The following is a 22685-nucleotide window of genomic DNA, read 5'->3' on the forward strand; positions in this document are numbered from 1 at the left end:
AATCATTAAGTTCTATTCTTCCTAACAAATGTCAAATTAAGCTTATGAGAGACTTATATACATAATAATGAGAATATATTTTAATCACTAATAGTGCTTATTAATTTTAAGGAAAACTTTTTCAATATTTTTCTCAGTATATTGGCATTATAAACTACATAGGGTAACTTTCACATAAAAATAAAAAATCATGTATTAAAGGGTTTGTACCTCTCTGCTGGTTTGTTACAGTTATCAAGTCCTTCTTGGCACTCATCAATGTCAACACAGTTCTGAGGGTTTTCTGCATCAGTTCTGTAGCCTTCAGTACAGGAAGGATTGCACCAGAATCCTCCTAATGTGTTTACACATCGTTCTCCAGGGCTGCATGTATGTTTACCCATTACACATTCATCAATATCTGCCAACAATGGAGTATTTTTATATTTTTCATTCTTAAATAAATAATTCTCTTCCTACATAACTGCTTGAAACAATTGTACTTGTCAGCTAACTGGTATACATGCATGAGCTTTTGAGACAGAGAGCATTGGAGAAGAGCACCCTTGTGACATCAATGTGAATGGGAAAGTAGACATATCATGAAAATTAGATATTGCCAGTCCTTGTACTGGCCATCAGAATAGACATTCCCAGAAGCATTAGTTTGAAATTTCCTGGCAGATGAAAACTGTGTGCTGGGCTCTGATTCGAACCTTCAAACTTTGCCTTTCACATAAACACTGTCTATAATCCTGCATGCCAAGAATGTATTGCCAAAAAATACTAGAGGCAGAGAAGTAAACTACATGCCAAAGATGAACTGAACACCTTTAGAATGGTTTTAGCAACAGCAGTAAAGCTTCTAACTTATTGGAAAGAAATTCAATTCCACCCACCTATCTGAATGTGGGAGCTAACATCTGACATAGCAACAATTAATTCAGTACACCACAAGTTTCTCAAGTGAGAATTTAAAAAAAAAAATATCTTCCTGAAAAGCAATTTTACTTAACAAACAAGTGCAAAATGTATTAGTGGAAACTGAAACTTAACAGCTCATTCTTCATATTATTCCATGAACTAATTTAGCTTATCTTTTACACAGCACTAAAGCTAACTCAGGTTGCTGAAGTAACTCCAAGTTAGAAAAAACAATAAATTCCAGTTACAACTGTTTGAGAGAAACAATTTGAAATAAAATGACAGAAATCAAACCTGCATTTGGTAATATTCTAAAAGAAACTTCTGTTAAGGTCAAACCTGTGGTCAGAGAAGAACACACAATTGAAACAGACAGTAATATTCCTGTTGTAAATGAAACAGTGTAGAATAAACTTTATTATTCGTGAAGTTTCCCATTACAAAACTTAATCAAATTTCAGACAGTACAACTGTGTCAGACAATAGCAATCTTATTTTACAGGAAACAAGTGTGAACACTTTACCATCTGTGAACTTAGCTGCAATAAACTGTAATAAATCCTTAAAAAAGGCTTACAAATTCTTTAGAGAAAGAAGTATTTTTAAGAGCAGAGTTGAATTAAAGACAGAACTATAAACAGAAAACATTTAAAGGAAAATCAACATCTGTGACCCTATGATGACCAGCTAACATGTAATCATTTCCATTGCATGTTATAGTGAAAATTATAGTTCTAAGAATGTTTTGACAAACTTAAAAGCAGGATTGTGGGAATGTGCATATGTTGGCTGTGTTACTAGTAAGAACAACTAGGGCTAATCAATAAACCAGTACCAAAATCTGAAGCAAATGAAAAAATGTTTCATAAAACATCTTTTGCTGTCATTCTGTCTCCTTATATTTTGATAAGCAGTTATGTTGTAAGTGGACAATGTCATAAGCTCATACGTTGATGTCACAGTGGTGATACCAACTTTATTACAGTACAATAATTAACAAATTGAGAAAAGCCATGAATGTTGTAGGTGGTTATTATGTAGTCACTGTTCATACTTATGCCAGAGAATGAAATCTAAATTTGCTGCAGAGGAATTTGCCATGTATGATGTTACTGGAACAATCCATATGGTGAGATAAAAATCTGGATACGCCCCTATAAAAGTCGAACAGTGGAAGGAATCATAATGGGCTCTGGTATGAGGTGTCTGTAAATGGAAGCACAACTTATAAGAGCTATGGCAATAGTGTTGGTCATTTTGAAGTCCACCATCTTGGATTTTGGTTATGTGTTTCATATGCAAAGGGGATCATGTGGCATATAGTTTTGAACTGCCTCTTTCTCAGGAATACACATATGAAATCTGTTTTAAAATATCTTCAATTGTGTAGGAGTTATGACCTGTTAAAGTTTAGGATACTTGTCAGAGTTGGCATTACAGCATATGCTCAATATGACCTCCATTGTGCTGGACACACAGCTGGCAGGTCCTGCTGCACATGTCACAGGATCTGTGGGTAAACAGGAGACACACGCTTCCTCAATACGCCAGCAAAGATGGGCTACATTATTGATTTTTAACTTATACACAATTGATTTCAAATATTCCCACAGATGAAAGTCAAGAGGTGCAAGATCAGGGGACCATGGCGGCCATTCAATAAGACCCCTCCTACCTATCCAGTGATTTCCAAACTGTTCATCCAGAAATTTTCTGACTTCAGTAGCAACCATCTTGTTGGAGGAAGGTTGAGAAATCACCCTGTGGATTCAACAGCACTGAAAGCTTCCAATCGTGCAGCATGTTAAGATATCTGTCCCCATTCTAGGCTCCATCAATAAACAACAGACACAAAATATCCACACCAAACCATCACTTTTTCACCACCAGCATTTTTACAGGGATCCAACCCCGAGGGGTTTGCAGCTGACCAGTAATGATGATTCTGTTTGTTTACTACTTGCACATAAAAATTATCTTCATCAGTGAACAACACCTGTAGTTGAAGAGCCCATTCTGCAAATTGCTTCCGATGATCAGGATCATCTGTGCAACTGTAACTTTTACAAGTGCCACTGATGTGTGTGCAACACATGCTGGATTGAACGCTGACTGGACATTGCTGTTAACCACTGCTTACTGCAATGTGGACCTTTCACAAATGATGCAACAATCACTGCAGCAGTCTGCTCATCAGTGGCTGTTCCTGGATGTCCATTGTGTGACTTGTCCACCACAGAACCTGTTGCCCGAAATTTGTCCAATAACTTGGATACTGTCAAATGCAAAATGTCATTACTTTCAGGATGCCAGGCACTGGAGTTAGCAGCAATCACTCTGGTACTATGTCCACCACTCATTAACCCAATCTCAATGTGTTTCTGCTGTGTAAGTACCACTGTGGATCATCCTAACAATGAACAGATTTGATCACTATGTAATTTCAAACTTTAACAGGTCACTACACAAATAAAGTTACCTTAAAACAGATTTCATATGTGGATACCTGAGAAAGAGTTATTCAAAATGATGCACCATATGACATTCTTAGGGTTTGTAACACACCACCCAAATCCAAGATAGTGGATTTCAATATTGCCACTGCTGTCGCCATAGCTCCTGTAAGTTGCAGACTCACCTGCAGACACTCCATACCAAACATCATTATGATTCCTCCCACCATTCAACTTGTGTAGGGGTGTATCCAGACACCCTGTATATGATTTATCCAACTATTATATACTAATAACCTCATTTCAAGATCAGGAACTTTTTAATTGTAATCAAAATACCTATGCCTTATTAGTACAATTAAATATGGGAGTCAGACTGAAAATAAACTTAACTGTCAATATGAGAATAGTCAGCAATTATTTTTGCAATGCAGGGAAGAGTAATAACATGAAATAAAAATATAAGGTTAATTTTTGCAATCTATGTCAATTGTCAAGTTTTGATATTGTTGGAAGAATAAGTTTAGCAGAAGTATTGTCAGATCCAAGGGTGTATTATGTGATGTTTGAAAACTGCAAGGTAATGTATTTCTTGAGTAAAAATATATGATGTTGTCATGTGTAAAATAAGTAAATCACATGTATAGCATTATTCATTTAGGGTGTTATAAGGATGAAGATTATGGCACTATGGAGATATTTGATGTTATGATGATTTAAGTAAAAGGTTGTTTGATACTAATGATAAGATGCTGTGTGTAGTTATGAGAGATGACATGGTGAAACTAATGTTGTTGTAGCAGTTAAGTTTCTGAAGCACTTGTTGATGGTCGAGCATATCTGTGGTATGTTCATCTTGATTAGAAACATTACAGAATTGACAAAGGAATGATCTGAATGAAGCAACTAAAGTGAAAACATGGAGTGATGATCACAAGAATATAGCTTACTATAAAAAGTTGACAACAAAATATACATCTAGTAAACTGTCTGACTTAGTACTTACAAAATTGAGATTAAGTGAGAATATGAAACAGTTTCTTCCTGTGAGACCAACCCAGAATAATTTCTAGTTTAGAGTTAAATACTCTGCAATTCTGTACAATATGTTCATTTGACATAGGTTAGACATTGAGACTAACTACTTACAATTTGAGACTTAGAATGAGTAACTATCTTACTGAGAATCACTGCAGATTCTGCTTTACTGTTTTTCCCCCCTCCCCCCCCCCCCCTCCCATGGAGCTCCTAACTTAGTTGTTAATAGTCAGGATGTAAAGGACTGGAGAAAGTTTCTTTGATTATGCTACATCCTCTTCTGGTTATACCTCTTTGATTATACCACATCCTCTTCTGATAAAACTGTATGGTAATATGCATAAGACTGGGGAGGGAGGTAGAATTTATAAAAAAGAGCTAGATACCTTATTATACGATGCATGTCTTTTAGGCAATGAAATATCCATTTGCTTTGTCTTGAAATTAGATTTATGATTACTTGCTGTATTTATAACCTATGCATATATGATGGGAAGATATCAACAAGTTTTTTATTATGCAATGGTGTTTAATTTTAGTGCTTACTGGAATTCATACTTTACTTTATGCCTTTTCTCTTTTGTGATCAAACTTTCACATTTGTTATGTCATACCTTCAACAAAATGAATCTTACAAGGGAACCTCCCCATCGCACCCCCCTCAGATTTAGTTATACATTGGCACAGTGGATAGGCCTTGAAAAACTGAACACAGATCAATCGAGAAAACAGGAAGAAGTTGTGTGGAACTACGAAAAAATAAGCAAAATATACAAACTGAGTAGTCCATGTGCAAGATAGGCAACATCAAGGCTGATCTTAGCTCAGGAGGGCTGTGGTCCCGTGGTTAGCGTGAGCAGCTGCGGAGCGAGAGGTCCTTGGTTCAAGTCTTCCCTCCAGCGAAAAGTTTAATTTTCTTTTTTCAGTTTATGTGACAAACTCTTATGATTTCATCACTTTTTTGGGAGTGATTATCACATCCACAAGAAAACCGAAATCGGGCAAGGTAGAAGAATCTTTTTACCCATTCGCCAAGTGTACAAGTTAGGTGGGTCGACAACATATTCCTGTCATGTGATGCACATGCCGTCAACAGTGTTGTACAGAATATATCAGACGCGTTTTCCTGTCGAGGAATCGGTTGACCTATGACCTTGCGATCAAACGCTTTTGGTTCCCATTGGAGAGGCGCGTCCTTTCGTCTACTAATCGCACGGTTTACCGGTGCGGTCGCAAAACACAGACACTAAACTTATTACAGTGAACAGAGACATTAATGAACGAATGGACAGATCATAACTTTGCGAAAATAAAGAAATTAAAATTTTCAACGGAGGTAAGAATTGAACCGAGGATCTCTTGTTCTGCAGCTGCTCACGCTAACCACGGGACCACGGCGTTTCTGATCTCATTTCAGCCTTGATGTTGCCTATCTTACACATGGACTACTCAGTTTGTATATTTTGCTTATTTTTTCATAGTTCCACACAACTTCTTCCTGTTTTCTCGATTGATCTGTGTTCAGTTTTTCAAGGCCTATCCAGTGTGCCAACTTATATCTACACTCCTGGAAATTGAAATACGAACACCGTGAATTCATTGTCCCACGCAGGGGAAACTTTATTGACACATTCCTGGGGTCAGATACATCACATGATCACACTGACAGAACCACAGGCACATAGACACAGGCAACAGAGCATGCACAATGTCGGCACTAGTACAGTGTATATCCACCTTTCGCAGCAATGCAGGCTGCTATTCTCCCATGGAGACGATCGTAGAGATGCTGGATGTAGTCCTGTGGAACGGCTTGCCTTGCCATTTCCACCTGGCGCCTCAGTTGGACCAGCGTTCGTGCTGGACGTGCAGACCGCGTGAGACGACGCTTCATCCAGTCCCAAACACGCTCAATGGGGGACAGATCCGGAGATCTTGCTGGCCAGGGTAGTTGACTTACACCTTCTAGAGCACGTTGGGTGGCACGGGATACATGCGGACGTGCATTGTCCTGTTGGAACAGCAAGTTCCCTTGCCGGTCTAGGAATGGTAGAACGATGGGTTCGATGACGGTTTGGATGTACCGTGCACTATTCAGTGTCCCCTCGACGATTACCAGTGGTGTACGGCCAGTGTAGGAGATCGCTCCCCACACCATGATGCCGGGTGTTGGCCCTGTGTGCCTCGGTCGTATGCAGTCCTGATTGTGGCGCTCACCTGCACGGCGCCAAACACGCATACGACCATCATTGGCACCAAGGCAGAAGCGACTCTCATCGCTGAAGACGACACGTCTCCATTCGTCCCTCCATTCACACCTGTCGCGACACCACTGGAGGCGGGCTGCACGATGTTGGGGCGTGAGCGGAAGACGGCCTAACGGTGTGCGGGACCGTAGCCCAGCTTCATGGAGACGGTTGCGAATGGTCCTCGCCGATACCCCAGGAGCAACAGTGTCCCTAATTTGCTGGGAAGTGGCGGTGCGGTCCCCTACGGCACTGCGTAGGATCCTACGGTCTTGGCGTGCATCCGTGCGTCGCTGCGGTCCGGTCCCAGGTCGACGGGCACGTGCACCTTCCGCCGACCACTGGCGACAACATCGATGTACTGTGGAGACCTCACGCCCCACGTGTTGAGCAATTCGGCGGTACGTCCACCCGGCCTCCCGCGTGCCCACTATACGCCCTCGCTCAAAGTCCGTCAACTGCACATACGGTTCACGTCCACGCTGTCGCGGCATGCTACCAGTGTTAAAGACTGCGATGGAGCTCCGTATGCCACGGCAAACTGGCTGACACTGACGGCGGCGGTGCACAAATGCTGCGCAGCTAGCGCCATTCGACGGCCAACACCGCGGTTCCTGGTGTGTCCGCTGTGCCGTGCGTGTGATCATTGCTTGTACAGCCCTCTCGCAGTGTCCGGAGCAAGTATGGTGGGTCTGACACACCGGTGTCAATGTGTTCTTTTTTCCATTTCCAGGAGTGTATATCTGAGGGGGGTGCGATGGGGAGGTTCCCTTGTTAGAATGAATATATTTTCAGAGATTTATGTTTGACTGTACCTAGATGATGAAACTGGTATACAGACCATGACAAGGATAGCCAAAGTCATGATACAAGTAAGGAATATGTAGAATGGAACTGAGACCCAATGTGGAGTAAGATGACTGTACTTTAAATTTACAGTGGACTAAAAAGAATATTTGTGAGTGACGAAAACAATCATGTTTACTGAAAACAGTTGTAAAGGAAATGTTCTTGAAATCGATCTGAAATTAAGACCAGAGTGTGAAGTGATGTGTTGGGGAAAAGTAAGAAATAACTTTAAAATATTTTTGCAATAACTATGTAAATGTGTTACTATGTCATTATCCACACAGAAACAGTGAAATTCATAGAATTACACAATTTGATGCAGCTTTGTGCATGATATTTGTGTGTGTGTGTGTGTGTGTGTGTGTGTGTGTGTGTGTGTGTGTGTGTGTGTGTGTGTAAAAGTGGTGGGGGGGGGGGGGTTACAATGGGACTTTGCTCAGGCAATCATAGAGAATTGTAGTTGATGATACAGCCACAAATCAATCATATATTATGATACAGCATCTATTCTCATTACACTGAAGCACCAAAGAAACCGGTATAGGCATGTGTATTCAAATACAGAGATATATAAACAGGCAGAATACAACACTGTGGTTGGCAATGCCTATGACAGACAACAGACAACAAGTGGCTGGCACAGCTGTTAGATTGGTTACTGCTGCTACAATGGCAGGTTATCTAGATTTAAGTGAGTTTGAATATGGTGTAATAATCTGCACACGAGCAATGGGCCACAGTATCTCTGAGATAATGATGAATTGGGGATTGTCCCCTATGACCATTTCATGAGTGTGCCACGAATATCAGGAATCCGGTAAAACATCATATCTCTGACACTGCTGTGGCTGGGGAAAGATCCTGCAAGAACCAGACCAATGATGACTGAAGAGAATCGTTCAACGTAACAGAAGTGCAGCCCTTCCATAAATTGCTGCAGATTTCAATGCTGGGCCATCAACAAGTGTCAGCTTGCAAACCATTCAACAAAACATCATTGATATGGGCTTTCGGAGCCAAAGGACCACTCATGTACCCCTGATGGCTGCATGACACAAAGATTTACACCTTACCTGGGCCCATTCAACACCAACATTGGACTGCTGATGACTGGAAAAATGTTGCCTGGTTGGATAAGTCTCATTTCAAATTGAAATGAGCGGATAGACATGTACGGTATGGAGACAACCTCATGAATCCAGACTCCATGCCTGTCAGCAGGGGACTGTTCAAGCTGGTGGAGGCTCTGTAATGGTGTGGGGCATGTGCAGTTGGAGAGATATGGGGCCCCTGATACGTCTAGATATGACTCTGACAGGTTATATGTATGTAAGTGTCCTTTCTGATCACCTGCATCCATTTATGTCCATTGTGCATTCCAATGGACTTGACCAATTCCAGCAGGACAATGCGACACTTTACATGTCCAGAATTGCTACAGAGTGGCTCCAGGAACACTCTTCTGAATTTAAACAGTTCTGCTGGGCACCAAACTCCCTAGACATGAACATTATTGAGCATTCTGGGATGCCTCGCAGCATCTTGTAGGGGCTCTACACGATATCAGGCAGTTGTACCAGTTTGTTTGGCTCTTCAGTGCATATTTCATAGCTTTGGTGATGAATATTGAGAATATTGATTAATATTCATGTCTGGAACCTAGAAGTTTTGTGCTGTTAATTTAATACCTCGTACATAATTTTGAGAGCACAGATTATCAACATTAATAGTGACTTTGTTTAACCCTCAAGAAGGCATGCTGTTTTTTATAACAAGAGCAGGTGCATGGCATACTTTGTACACATGTAGAGAATAACTGTCTTTATGTTACAAAAGTATACTTGAATGAGCAAAATCACAAGTTGATCTTAGTTTCATTAAACAACAAACTTACATCACAAGTTGATCTTAGTTTCATTAAACAATAAACTTACATTATATGAGCTAAGTCACCATTTCATTAAACAATAATAAAATAAAAATTCTTCATATCACTGTTGCCACATATAAGTGTTATCCCACAGTAATGACCCACTCAAATCACTGAACAATGCAGTTGCACCAGATGCCAGTCAACCACTTATTCAGTTGCTAATTGTCTCTTAGACAGCTGTCTCATCATACAATTGTGCTGCTAGCTTAGAATCTGAGTCATTTTCTTGCACAGATCGTAAATTTTTTCTCACCTAGCTCACTGTTTGTTTTATACTATTGCTGCCTCACTTGGACATACGACAGTAGAACTTATCAATGCAGAAGCAATAATGAAGGAATAGGTATGGGCTCACGATTGTAAACAGGTATGCCTCAGGTTAAGGAAGAAATTTAACATATTGTCATGAAACACTTATAAGACCCAGGTAACCCCATGGTGGGATACACCCCGATCAAATTACAGAACAATGAGCTAAAACAACAACAAAAACTGCAGCATCGAACAAAAAGGGGAGTATTGTTATAATTATGAAAATGCCACAAAAACAGTGTTAGCAAAAACTGCTCTAGGTTTCTTGTCCTGCAACTAATTGAAACAGTTCTAAGTCTGGTAAACTTCCTCCAACAGAATTTCATATGGACTTTATTTTGACAGATTTTAACAATATTTTGATTACAAGCAGTATCGGTTCCCATTAGAAAGTGTAAATTGCTTTGTAGAAAAGGTCCAGACTGATTTCATATGAATGAAATACAAAGATTTAGATTACAAGATCAGGACATTTCTCACCACACAGATGAAGCTTTGAGCACTGTGGAAAACAACATGTCACACTGAGAATTCCTTAGAACAATTCTTCTTCTGATCCCAAATACTGAGGAGCTGGGGTAGGTGGTTATGGTCGGTGAAGAAGAACAGCATGGGCATAGGAGTATGAACACATGAATGGCACTTGAAGATGCAAACTAAGGTACTGGCAGACTCATATGCCGGTGGAAGGAAGATGGCAAAAGCAAGATAAAAGGAGGTCATATGAAAGGAGGAAATATGACACAATGAGACAGAAATGGCAAGGGATGAACAGCATGTTAAGTTACAAATAAAGCAAACAGAAGGCAGAAATGTTAATCAAGATGGAACAGAGAACTAAGGGTAGGGATGGGACAGAAAAAATGCCAAGGGTGAAGGCAGAACAGGAAACTAGAAAAAGGATTAAGTCAGGTGGGGGAAACGAACTGCTAGAGGTTGAATCCATAAGGATTATGAGAGCATATTTTATATGGAGCCCATTTTGTTACTAATGCTTTGCTCATTTAAGCAGTTTAACAACTCCATTAAAAATCATCTCATTGATGATACTAAAAGATAACTGCAAAATGTCTTGTTGCTGGAGCCGCATACTAGTGATTTTAGATATATTCGAACAAAACTGACACATTCTTCATTGTTTCAGGTATTTTTACAGAGCATGATTTCAAACTGCATCTACAGCTGGTATCTCTCTTATTGATGAGTAAGAGAATCAGTTAAAATTTGTGTAAATGATAAAAATATATCAGACTACTATTTACCTTCACACTGACGTGTATTTGCATTTATCTGATAACCATCTGGACAGGTGGGTGGTCTGCAGACAAAGCTTCCAGGTGTATTCACGCAAATGTCTCCAGTTTCCAATGAACAGTTATGTAATTTACTTATACACTCATTTATATCTGCAAATCATAAATATTGTTACTGTTATTTTCAACTGAAGATCTTTAAATAATGTCTTATTGAGAAAGAAAATCAGCTCTTTAATTGACTCACATGATAAACTGAAGCATGATGGGGCTGGATATTGGATAGAAAAAATATATATTTAATTTTAATCCACTGTATATTATGGAATTACCTACATTTGTGCAAAACTGAACATCCTTGTTTTTGAGATCTAGTTTACTGTCTCAAGATGGTCTCAGTATCTATGAGGCCTTGACTGTTGAGAACTGAGGGAAAATATATTAAACACTTCTAGGGGAAAGAAGGAGATATCAACACAAAAATAATTCACAATTAAAACAGAGACTAATACATTGAGTTTTTAATGTTTAGGACAACTGATGACAATGAACAGATGGACAGCAAAAGAAATAGAAAGAGCAGTCAAAAGAGGCTGTAGTGCTTTTGGTAAATTAAATGGAGTTTGCAAAACTAAGCTTCCAATGTACAAACTTTACAGTTAGTTTTAATTACCAGTTTTTACTTATGGCAGAGAGATATGGACTTTTAATTCACGATTCAAAAATAAGTGTTTGCCAGTGAGAAGTGCAGAGATGCATGTTGGTAGTGCTATGAGAGGTGGGAAAAACAACGAAACCAGTGAATAGACAGAAGAAGAAAATGAAATCATGACCATAATTAAAAATGAAATGGAGTTGGTCAGGAGATGTAGCCAGGTGAATGGATGGTAGATGGATAAGGGAAATAACAAAAGACCAAAGTGATGACATAATGAATGGTGGATATATGACATTATAAAACATACAGGAACAACATGGACTGTATAGAGGAGTGTTGGAAACAGTCTGTAAAGCTTGTAAGGGTGTTGCAGGGAAGGTTATGCTGAGTAATAATTGTTAAAAAACTAATACATTGTGGAATTTCTGAGTTAATTAAGACTGAAGTTAGCCAATAAGGGTATTGTGCATGCAAATTCAAGTGGCCCGCTAGATACAATTAGTGTCAGTTGTTCTCATAGTGTAGATGATAGCACACAAGGCTGCTCAGCCTTTGGTTTGCATTTAGTCCTTACTACCATCTCACAACCAACTTTTGTATTACTTTCTTGTTTGGTTTTAGGAAACCATACGAAGAATGTCATCCCTAGCGTGCCTCTTGAATTTGCATGTGCAGTGACCTGACTGGATAACTGCAATCTAACTAACTTGGAAACAGTGAAACATACCAATTTTTTTCTTAACAATTATTTCTCAGCACAATCTACCTTAAGTCACTCTTAGAAGCGTTCCAGACTGTTTCTGACCACACTGTGCAGCTGAAGCTGGAATGTATGGAAAAGTATAGAGTAGGCCTTTGGTCTTTATTTAGTAGTGGAGATCAAACTGCTGTTGCTGTTGACAGTGATGATATCAAAAAATTAAATCAAACAGAATTACACACATATAAATTCATTTCATTTATTCATCCAAAAATATCTGCGTACACAAGTGTGCAGGCAACACACACACACACTTACAAGAAGTACAGAAAATTTGATAGTAACATTGCAGTAAAGAAACAATTTCTTTGATATATCTACAAAAGAACTTTAACTACTTGCATCAGGAGATTTTGCACTGGCCAGCTTCAAGTCTTTTGCATTTCACATTTTCTAAAAATTTGCTACTGAATAGAAGCAGTGAGCTAATAAAACTATCCTTAGGGATTTACTGAAAAGAGAAAATAATGAAATAATGATTATCTTGAGTGGAAGACTATTGTAAATTTGTAACAAACAATTTGTAATGGAAGTTTTAAAAGCAGATATCCTTACTGACTGGACATGAGACTTTTACTTTTGGCTCTGTATCATGCTCATGGGTATTACAAGGTTCTAGCATATTCATACAGTGGAGTGACATGATGGTGACTAGAAAAATTGGCTTGCAAGTATCTGTTGGTTGAGTATGTTAGATTGCTCTTACAGTTCTTTTCTGAGTTAAGAAAATGACAGAACTATAGTCCTTTCAAAATAACTTCAGCATTGACACTTTGGCAGGAACACGCATGTGGCAGTGGAGGCAATTAGCATCCTTTCAGGCTGGAGCAACTGTGGTTATTATAACTGGTGGTGACCTAGCAAAGACCTACCACATCTACCCGATTGCATGGATGGCCCACCGGAGTTGATTTGTGGATTGCAAGGAGCATGTTTATACATTATTTTTCCTATGAGTTTACTAAAACATGAGAATAAGGCAGGTGCTCCATAGTTTTGTACATCTGTGTTGTTTCCTTTTTTATGAATAGGCACCAATTTGGCAGTTTTTAGACAGTCTGAAAATGTGCCTACCAGAAAAGATGAGTTGACTGCATCTGCGCAATAAAATGTTTGTAATGTGTTGCTTTATTATGTTACTCTGGAATACTATCAATTCCTGATGACATTTTCTTAAAGTTGCAGCCAACAAATGATTTCATGTAGATTTACTTCAGAAAGATAGACTGGAGAGACACAAGAGTGTGATTTGTTTTTCTGTTTGTACTACCTCTTGAGGCATGGGCTATTAAACTGTTTGTGATATCTGCATAACAATGATGGAAAAGATATGCCATGTGTTAGGGGTCAGTAACTCTCATGTTGTCATGATTCAGATTGACATTTTAAGGGATATTTTACATTCTTCCTTCTTTATTACATTCAAAGCTGCGTGGCTTTTACTTGCTGAATATGATATACACTTATCAGTGGCCCTTTTCCTATTTTACTTGGTGTATAGCTTTCCTGTAGGCATGAATATATTTCTGAATCTAACTGTTCAGATAAGGGGGCATTTTACTGTGTTTTATTGCATTTGAAAAATTCTTTTTTCCCCAACCGTCAGAATTTTGATATGTTTTGTTAAGCATCCCTTTACTCTTGGACCTTTGACTCTTACTACTTGTGTTTTAAGTGAGAAGAACTGCAAAATAATAGTTGAAAGTACGAGAGAATTTCTCAAAATTTTTATTTGTGTCTAATATTTCTGGAACTTCTTCTCACCACTCTTTTGACAACAGGGAATGGAATATTTGCATGTCATGTTACAGAATCTTCTTACTGTTACAGTTCTTTAAACATTCTGAATGGGCAGCAAGTAGCATGGAAGGAAAACAAATTAGGTTTCACAATCACTAAGACTCGAGCTTTGAAAGACTTGCACTCAAATAAGCCAAAAAACATACATATAACACTTTTTACAGAATTTATGGATTCATTAGGGAAAGTGGCAACCAAATGACTATTAAAGTTGGTGTGTAGAACCTATGAGACTGGAGACATACCATCAGATTTTTGAAAACAGACCAACCACACAATTCCAAAGATAGCAAGGGCAGATAACTGACAGAATTATCATGCAATGAACACGCAGTCTCAAAGTGAAGAAAATTTCTGACCCAAACAGCAATGATTTAGAGGCACTGATCGTTAATTGCAGACTTGGCTTTAGGAAAGATAAAGGTAACTGAGAGGTAGTTCTGACATTGTGCTTGATAATGGAAGCATGATTTAAGAAAAAGCATTAGACAATGCAAAATAGTGGAAAAGTCTGAATTTCTCAGAAAAATAGTTCTAAGCTGTAGAAAAGTCTGTTAGTATACAATACATATATGAACCCAGAAGGAGCAGTACAAATGGAAGATCAAGAATGAATCACTTGGATTACAAAGGGTGTAAGACAAGGATGTAGCCTTTTTCCCCTACTGTTCATTCTGTACTTCAAAAAAGCAATGGCAGAATAAAACATATGCTCATGGGCGGGATTAAAGCTCAAGATGGAAGGATATCAATTATAAAATTCGCTCGTGACATTGCTATCCTCAGTGAAAGTGAAGAAGAATTTCAGGGCACACTGAATGGAATAAAAAGTCTAACAATCAGAGAGCATGGATTAACAGTAATCTGAAGAAAAATAAAAGGAATGAGGAATGGCAGAAATAAGCTTACTGATGAAGTTGACATCAAAGTTCATGACCCCGAAGTATCCAAAGTTAAGGAATTCCAAGTTTTTCCGTGTTCAGAGGTTGGTGATTCCACACCTTTATATTCAATTAATGAAAAGCCACTCCAATTTGTAATACAACCTGTAGTAAGTCCACAACCAGTTTCAGCCTTCACATCAGGCCATTTTTAAAAGGATCTGAAAACTATGCTGTGGGGAATGAATGTCTTTTGACATTGATTCTCTAGAGAAAAATTTTCAGATGCACTTGAAAATGGCCTGATGTAAAGGCCAAAAATGGTTGTGGACATAATAACATTTTTATTAGCAACTGAATTGGCTTTTCATTAATTAAGGAAATCTGCTAAATACAAAGCAAAATACAGGAATTCTGCTAACTACAAAGCAAAATAATGTGTGACAGATGAAGCAAGCAGGGCATAAAAAGCAAACTAGCAGAGGAAAAGAGGACATTCCTGGCAAAGGATGTCTGCTAGTATCAAACATTGGCCTTAATCTGAGGGAGAAATGTTTTGTATGTATGTCAGGGGCATAGCATTATGGAAGCATGGACTGTGCAGGAAACAGAGAAGAGAACTGAAGCATTTTATATGTGGTGCTATATTCCTGGCCAAGAGAAGTCTACTAGCATCAAACAGAGGAAGCAATTTCTCAGAATGTACGTTTGGAGCATAGCATTCTATGGTAATGAAACATGTACTGTGGTGACACCAATACAGAACACAACTGAAGCATTTGAGAAGTGGTGCTACAGACAATTTTTGAAAATTAAGTGGACTGATAAGGTAAGGAATGAGGAGGTTCCCTGCAGAATCAGTGAGGAAAACATGGACAAAAGAAGGGTTGGATATAGGACATCCGTTAAGACATCAAGGAATAACTACCATGGTACTAGAGGGAGCTGCAGAGTGTAAAAGCAGTAGAGAAAGACAGAGACTGGAATACATCCGACAAATAACTGAGGACATAGGTCACAACTGCTGCTCTAAGATGGAAAGGTTTGCACAGGAGAGGAATTCATGGTGAGCTTCATCAAACCAGTCAGAAGACTCATGACTAATATATATATATATATATATATATATATATATATATATATATATACACACACACTCCTGGAAATGGAAAAAAGAACACATTGACACCGGTGTGTCAGACCCACCATACTTGCTCCGGACACTGCGAGAGGGCTGTACAAGCAATGATCACACGCACGGCACAGCAGACACACCAGGAACCGCGGTGTTGGCCGTCGAATGGCGCTAGCTGCGCAGCATTTGTGCACCGCCACCGTCAGTGTCAGCCAGTTTGCCGTGGCATACGGAGCTCCATCGCAGTCTTTAACACTGGTAGCATGCCGCGACAGCGTGGACGTGAACCGTATGTGCAGTTGACGGACTTTGAGCGAGGGCGTATAGTGGGCATGCGGGAGGCCGGGTGGACGTACCATCGAATTGCTCAACACGTGGGGCGTGAGGTCTCCACAGTACATCGATGTTGTCGCCAGTGGTCGGCGGAAGGTGCACGTGCCCGTCGACCTGGGACCGGACCGCAACGACGCACGGATGCACGCCAAGACCATAGGATCCTACGCAGTGCCGTAGGGGACCGCACCGCCACTTCCCAGCAAATTAGGGACACTGTTGCTCCTGGGGTATCGGCGAGGACCATTCGCAACCGTCTCCATGAAGCTGGGCTACAGTCCCGCACACCGTTAGGCCGTATTCCGCTCACGCTCCAACATCGTGCAGCCCGCTTCCAGTGGTGTCGCGACAGGCATGAATGGAGGGACGAATGGAGACGTGTCGTCTTCAGCGATGAGAATCGCTTCTGCCTTGGTGCCAATGATGGTCGTATGTGTGTTTGGCGCCGTGCAGGTGAGCGCCACAATCAGGACTGCATACGACCGAGGCACACAGGGCCAACACCCGGCATCATGGTGTGGGGAGCGATCTCCTACACTGGCCGTACACCACTGGTGATCGTCGAGGGGACACTGAATAGTGCACGGTACATCCAAACCGTCATCGAACCCATCGTTCTACCATTCCTAGACCGGCAAAGGAACTTGCTGTTCCAACAGGACAATGCACGTCCGCATGTATCCCGTGCCACCCAACGTGCTCTAGAAGGTGTAAGTCAACTACCCTGGCCAGCAAGATCTCCGGATCTGTCCCCCATTGAGCATGTTTGGGACTGGATGAAGCGTCGTCTCACGCGGTCTGCACGTCCAGCACGAACGCTGGTCCAACTGAGGTGCCAGGTGGAAATGGCATGGCAAGCCGTTCCAAAGGACTACATCCAGCATCTCTACGATCGTCTCCATGGGAGAATAGCAGCCTGCATTGCTGCGAAAGGTGGATATACACTGTACTAGTGCCGACATTGTGCATGCTCTGTTGCCTGTGTCTATGTGCCTGTGGTTCTGTCAGTGTGATCATGTGATGTATCTGACCCCAGGAATGTGTCAATAAAGTTTCCCCTTCCTGGGACAATGAATTCACGGTGTTCTTATTTCAATTTCCAGGAGTATATATATATATATATATATATATATATATATATATATATATATATATATATATATATATATATATATATATATAAAAGAATGCTGAAAATTTGGTGGACTGACAAGATAACAAAGGAGAAGGTCCACAGAACTGAAGAGAATAGAAATATGTGGAGACCACTGACAAGAAGCAGGGAAAGATTGATACGACATGGATTAGACATCAGGAAGTAATGTCCATAGTACTAGATGGAGAAGTAGAGGGTAAAAACTGTAAGGAAAGATAGAGATTCAAATACATCAAACTAATCGAGAAAGAGATTTTCACTCTGCAGCGGAGTTTCACATCCAACTAATAACTGAGGGCACTGGGTGCACATTTTACACAAGAGAGGAAGTCATTGTGGGCCACATCAAACCAGCAAGCTGATTGATGGGCAAAAATACTTATATTTACACAATTTGCAGTAAAACTTGTATTTACAAATGCCTGATTGAGGGCAGTAGCCATAGTTTTACTTATTCTTATTGTGGATGTTATTGTTTGTTTTAAGTTGAAAGTATCTGTGATGTTCAGCAATAGTTCTTTCTTTTTGCTGGTTCCAAGGAAAGCCGTGTTGAAATCTCCACACAGCATTATTGATATCCTGTCCAGATGAAATCCATTATGCATGAGTCAAATATTAGGTGATCAATAGATACATTTGAATCACTGACTTCAACAAGTGTTAGCAAAAAGTTGCTTTTTGAATTGAGATGCAGAAAGTTATCTGTAGTGTTACAGTTCAAGCCTTGTTTGATTAAAATTACTTATAAGATATTGTTGAAAATTAGTGAAGAAATATGCTGAAAGAGAAACATACATTGCGTACAATGTACAGCATTATATCAGTGTTGCTTCTCTCTCTCTCTCTCTCTCTCTCTCTCTCTCTCTTTCTTCCCCCCCCCCCCTCCTCACTCTCTTCCTCCCTCCCCCCCCTCTCTCTCTCTCTCTCTCTCTCTCCACCCCCTTCCATTTTTTGGATGCTCTAAAATCCTTACCACTTGTTCACTATCATTTCACTTTCAAATTTTAATTTTTCATTGTCAGGGATGCTAGACTCTGAGAAGCTCATCTGTAGAAACCAGCACGGTTTTGGGAAACAGCAGTCATGTAAGACACAGCTGGCTCTCTTTGTGCATGATATACAACAGGTTCTAGATACCGGCTCCCAGCTTGATACCATATCCCTCGACTTTCGAAAGGCATTCGACTCAGTTGCACACTGTCGCTTGCTCCAAAAAGTGTGCGCTTATGGTCTAGCTGATGACATATGCAGTTGGATAGAAAGTTTTTTAACAGACAGAGAGCAGTATGTTGTCCTGAATGGGGAGACTTCAACATTAACAAGCGTAACATCAGTTGTGCCCCACGGCAGCATAATACGTCTACAGCTTTTTACGATTTACTTAAACAATCTGGATGGTGGTATTGACAGCGGCATTCGAATGTTTGCTGATGATGCTGTAGTATACAGAAAAGTAGTATCACATTAAAGTTGTGAACAAATCAATGAGGTTTTCCAGAAAACAAATGCTTGGTGTAATGCCTGGCAGTTATCTCTCAATATTAGTAAGTGTAACCTACTGTGTATAACAAAGCAAAAATCTCCATTAATGTACAAGTACAAAATAAATGCCCAGTCTTTGGAAGCGGTAACATCTGTCAAGTATCTGGGTGTGACTATTGGAAATGATCTCAAATGGAACAATGAGATTACACAACTAACAGATAAGGTGAACCCTAGATTGTGGTTTATTGGTAGAATCCTGAAGCAATGCAGTCCTTCAACAAAGGATATTGCTTACAATACTTTAGTTCGTCCAGTCTTACAGTATTGTTTGTCTGTATGGGACCCTTACCAGTTGAGTCTGATTCAAGTGATTGAGAAGGTCCAAAGAAGAGCGGCAAGATTTGTGACAGTTACATTTAGCCATCATAAGAGCATTACAAATCTCACAGAAAGTTTGAAGTGGGACACACTTGCAGATATACGACATGCTAAAAGGCAGGGGCTGCTCACTAAATTTCAAAATCCAGTCTTCACCGAGGACGTAGAGCATATATTATTACCACCAACTTTCATATTGCACAATGATAAGGGAAATCAGAGCTTGTACTGAGGCATTCAGACCGTCATTTTTTCCTTGCATGATCCGAGAGTGGAACAGAGGGGGAAGGGGAGGGGGGGGGGGTGTATGACTTTGGCACAAGTAGTGCCCTCCGCCACACACTGCTAGGTGGCCTGAAGAGTATACATGTAGATACGTAGATGTAGAAGAGAGCTACTGGAATCTCAGATTAAAGGGCACTGGAGATCAGCCGATGCTCACAAAGCCTTCACACATATCTGGACCATGGAACTATACAACTATCAGCCTCTAGATACAAATCAGTGTAGACTGGCTTCCTATAAATGGCATATCCCAATGTACCCTCAGCCTTTCTCCTGATTAACACATCAAGGAAGGGAAGGCAGCCATAATTTTCCACACCTATGATGAAGTGAACATTTGGGTGGATTGAAATTAAATGTTCTAAATAGACATTTAAATTCTCCAGAATCAAATTTTCAATCTGCAGTGGAGTGTGCACTGATATGAAATTTCCAGGCAGATTAAAACTGTGTGCTGGACTGAGTTCAAGTCTCGGTCTAGTACACAGTTTTAATCTGCCACAAAGTTTCATTTAGATTCTCACTTCCATTAGATTAAGCAGCAAAAGTATCATCTACATATTAGGGGAGGGGGAGGAGACAGACAGAGAGAGAGAGAGAAACCGCAACTTTCAATGCCACTGATTCCATGGCACATTCCTCACAATCTTTCACAATGAAGCATCATCGTAACTTCCAATAGATGACAATGGGCTCCCCATCGTAACTCCATTTGTCTGTTCATGTACTGGTTATTGAATGAAAGTAAGCAGATGTCAGTGCAAGTTGAAACAGGTTCATTAATTCAACACCAAACCTAACCTCAATTAACTATAATGAATCAGGCAGAGGAATGCACATGAAGAGAGAGTCAACATCAAAAGTTACTAAAATAGCCCCTGGTATTTATCCAATCTTATTGTCTTATCAAAGCTACTTTTGAGATTGTTACAGGTGTAGTTCACTGCGTCTGCTGAATTTATGTTGCAGTTTATTAGACTTGTCTGGTAAATAGTGTGCACATAAGACTTTTACAACTTTTTGTATTTGTATTTCTACACTCACATATCTTCATTTAATATAGTAATAATTTATTCTTCGCTGTCCATGTTAAATTGCAGATTTAATTTCAATCCACAACATTGCATGTGAAGCCACATTTTGCAGAGATTATGACATACACAGATTTACGTTTCACACAAATGGTTCCTTTAGAGGTTCATTTTTTGTAGCAGCATTATTTGTATCCTTCTGTTTGAACATTATCTACAGACAATGTTGATGCTATACTTCCTTTTCAGATTCAAACTTATATTTTTTTAGTCACTTTGTTAATTATATGCATTTTGATATGAAATGTGTTTTTTGATAATAATTCACAATCATAATTTTACAAATAGGCACACTTCCAAACTATTGCTGATAATATTTTTAAAGCTAAGACTCCCACTGTTAATATTCAGAGTAGACAACATGGTGACTATGTCTGTAGATTACCCACTTCTTTTGTTAATTTGCCAATTTCTGTGCTGAGAAAATAATTTTCACCAGTTATGCTTACACATAATAGTGATAGTTCAAGTTTTCACTTTCGTTGTTTACTTAACATTTTTCTGCGCCATGAAATGCATGTGCCACTATCTCCATGAATCCCTTCACTGAGGGATCAATGTTTCCACAACAAAAATGAAAATACTATTAAATAGCACACAGATAATATTATTAAAAGACACCTCTAATAAAACAAGAACAAAAATCACATCATGCCTGAGCCATGCACTTCTTTTCTGTGTTTAGAATCTATTGGCAATGAAGCCCTTTGTGTTAACTGATGGCTAGATGATAACAGCAGACAGAAAAAATCAAGGACTGGTAAAAAAAAGTGTTGTAAAAATACTTAATAGCAAGATAGTTTGCATCCATCAAATAACACACATTAGTTTTCATATCTACCCTACTTTCCTTGTTAAATGCCCTTTGCATCACAACTTTGGGCTGTATAGCGGATGGATCTATCATGATTCAGGCTACCTCATTAAATTTGAGGACTGTTAAAAAATTCCATAACTTTGTCCACAAGAATTTTCTATGGTTACCTTTCACTTTTTGTGCACGATCTCCTTTGAAATACTCGACTACACAATTGATACACCACTCCCAATGTCATTTCCACTGCCAGATGTAGCCTTGGTATGCCTCCTGCTGGATCTTGTGAAGCACAGTCTGCGAATTATTTTTATCTTGTCTATTGTTGCAAATCTTCATCCTTTCTGCAGGGTTTTCAACTTTGGAAATAAAAAAAAGGTCCACATGGGCCAGGTCTGGAGAGTACAGAGGATGAGACAGCACAGCTATTTCATTTTCTGTGCAATAGTTGTGGACCAGAAGGTATGAAATTGTGGGTGCACTATTGTGGTGCATGGGCCATGGATTGTCTCACCACATTTCAGGCTGTTTCCTTCTCACATTTTCTCACAGGTGTTGCAATACATCCCAATAGTACCATCAATTAACTGTGTGTCCTTGTGCTACGAATTCATGATGAACTAATCCTTCAAAGTCAAAGACGCTATCAGCATGACTCTGACATTTGACCTGACATCATGAGGTTTATTTTGTCTTGGAGAATCTTTCCCGACCTATTGTGAAGATTGAACATTGGTGTCAACATCACAACCATAGGTTCACGTCTCATCACTAGCTATGATCTCTTAAGGAACATTTCATTCTCATTTGTGAATCCAAAAGCTTCACTCATGAGCCAAGGGACGAACTTGGCGGCAACACGATGCATTACAAGATGCTGTGTCATGATTTCATGACATGGTCCAACTGAAATGTTATGGTC

General features: G+C 39.6%; 1 protein-coding gene across 3 annotated transcripts in view; it reads right to left on the reverse strand.

The window, feature by feature from the left end:
• The window catches only part of LOC126248378 (fibrillin-1-like), a 647044-nt gene that overhangs the window by 286222 nt on the left and 338137 nt on the right, over nt 1-22685 (reverse strand). The window contains exons 12-13 of one of the 3 annotated variants that reach the window (XM_049949313.1): nt 10997-11140; nt 211-400 (exon numbers count right to left, since the gene is read on the reverse strand). The exons of 1 other annotated variant lie outside the window; for it this stretch is intronic. In XM_049949313.1, coding sequence (XP_049805270.1) covers nt 211-400; nt 10997-11140 — 334 coding nt within the window. The remainder of the gene's footprint in view (nt 1-210; nt 401-10996; nt 11141-22685) is intronic. One more of the 3 variants, XM_049949314.1, reaches the window with a different exon arrangement.

Source organism: Schistocerca nitens, chromosome 3, assembly GCF_023898315.1.
Source record: "Schistocerca nitens isolate TAMUIC-IGC-003100 chromosome 3, iqSchNite1.1, whole genome shotgun sequence".
Taxonomy (NCBI): Eukaryota; Metazoa; Arthropoda; class Insecta; order Orthoptera; family Acrididae; genus Schistocerca; species Schistocerca nitens.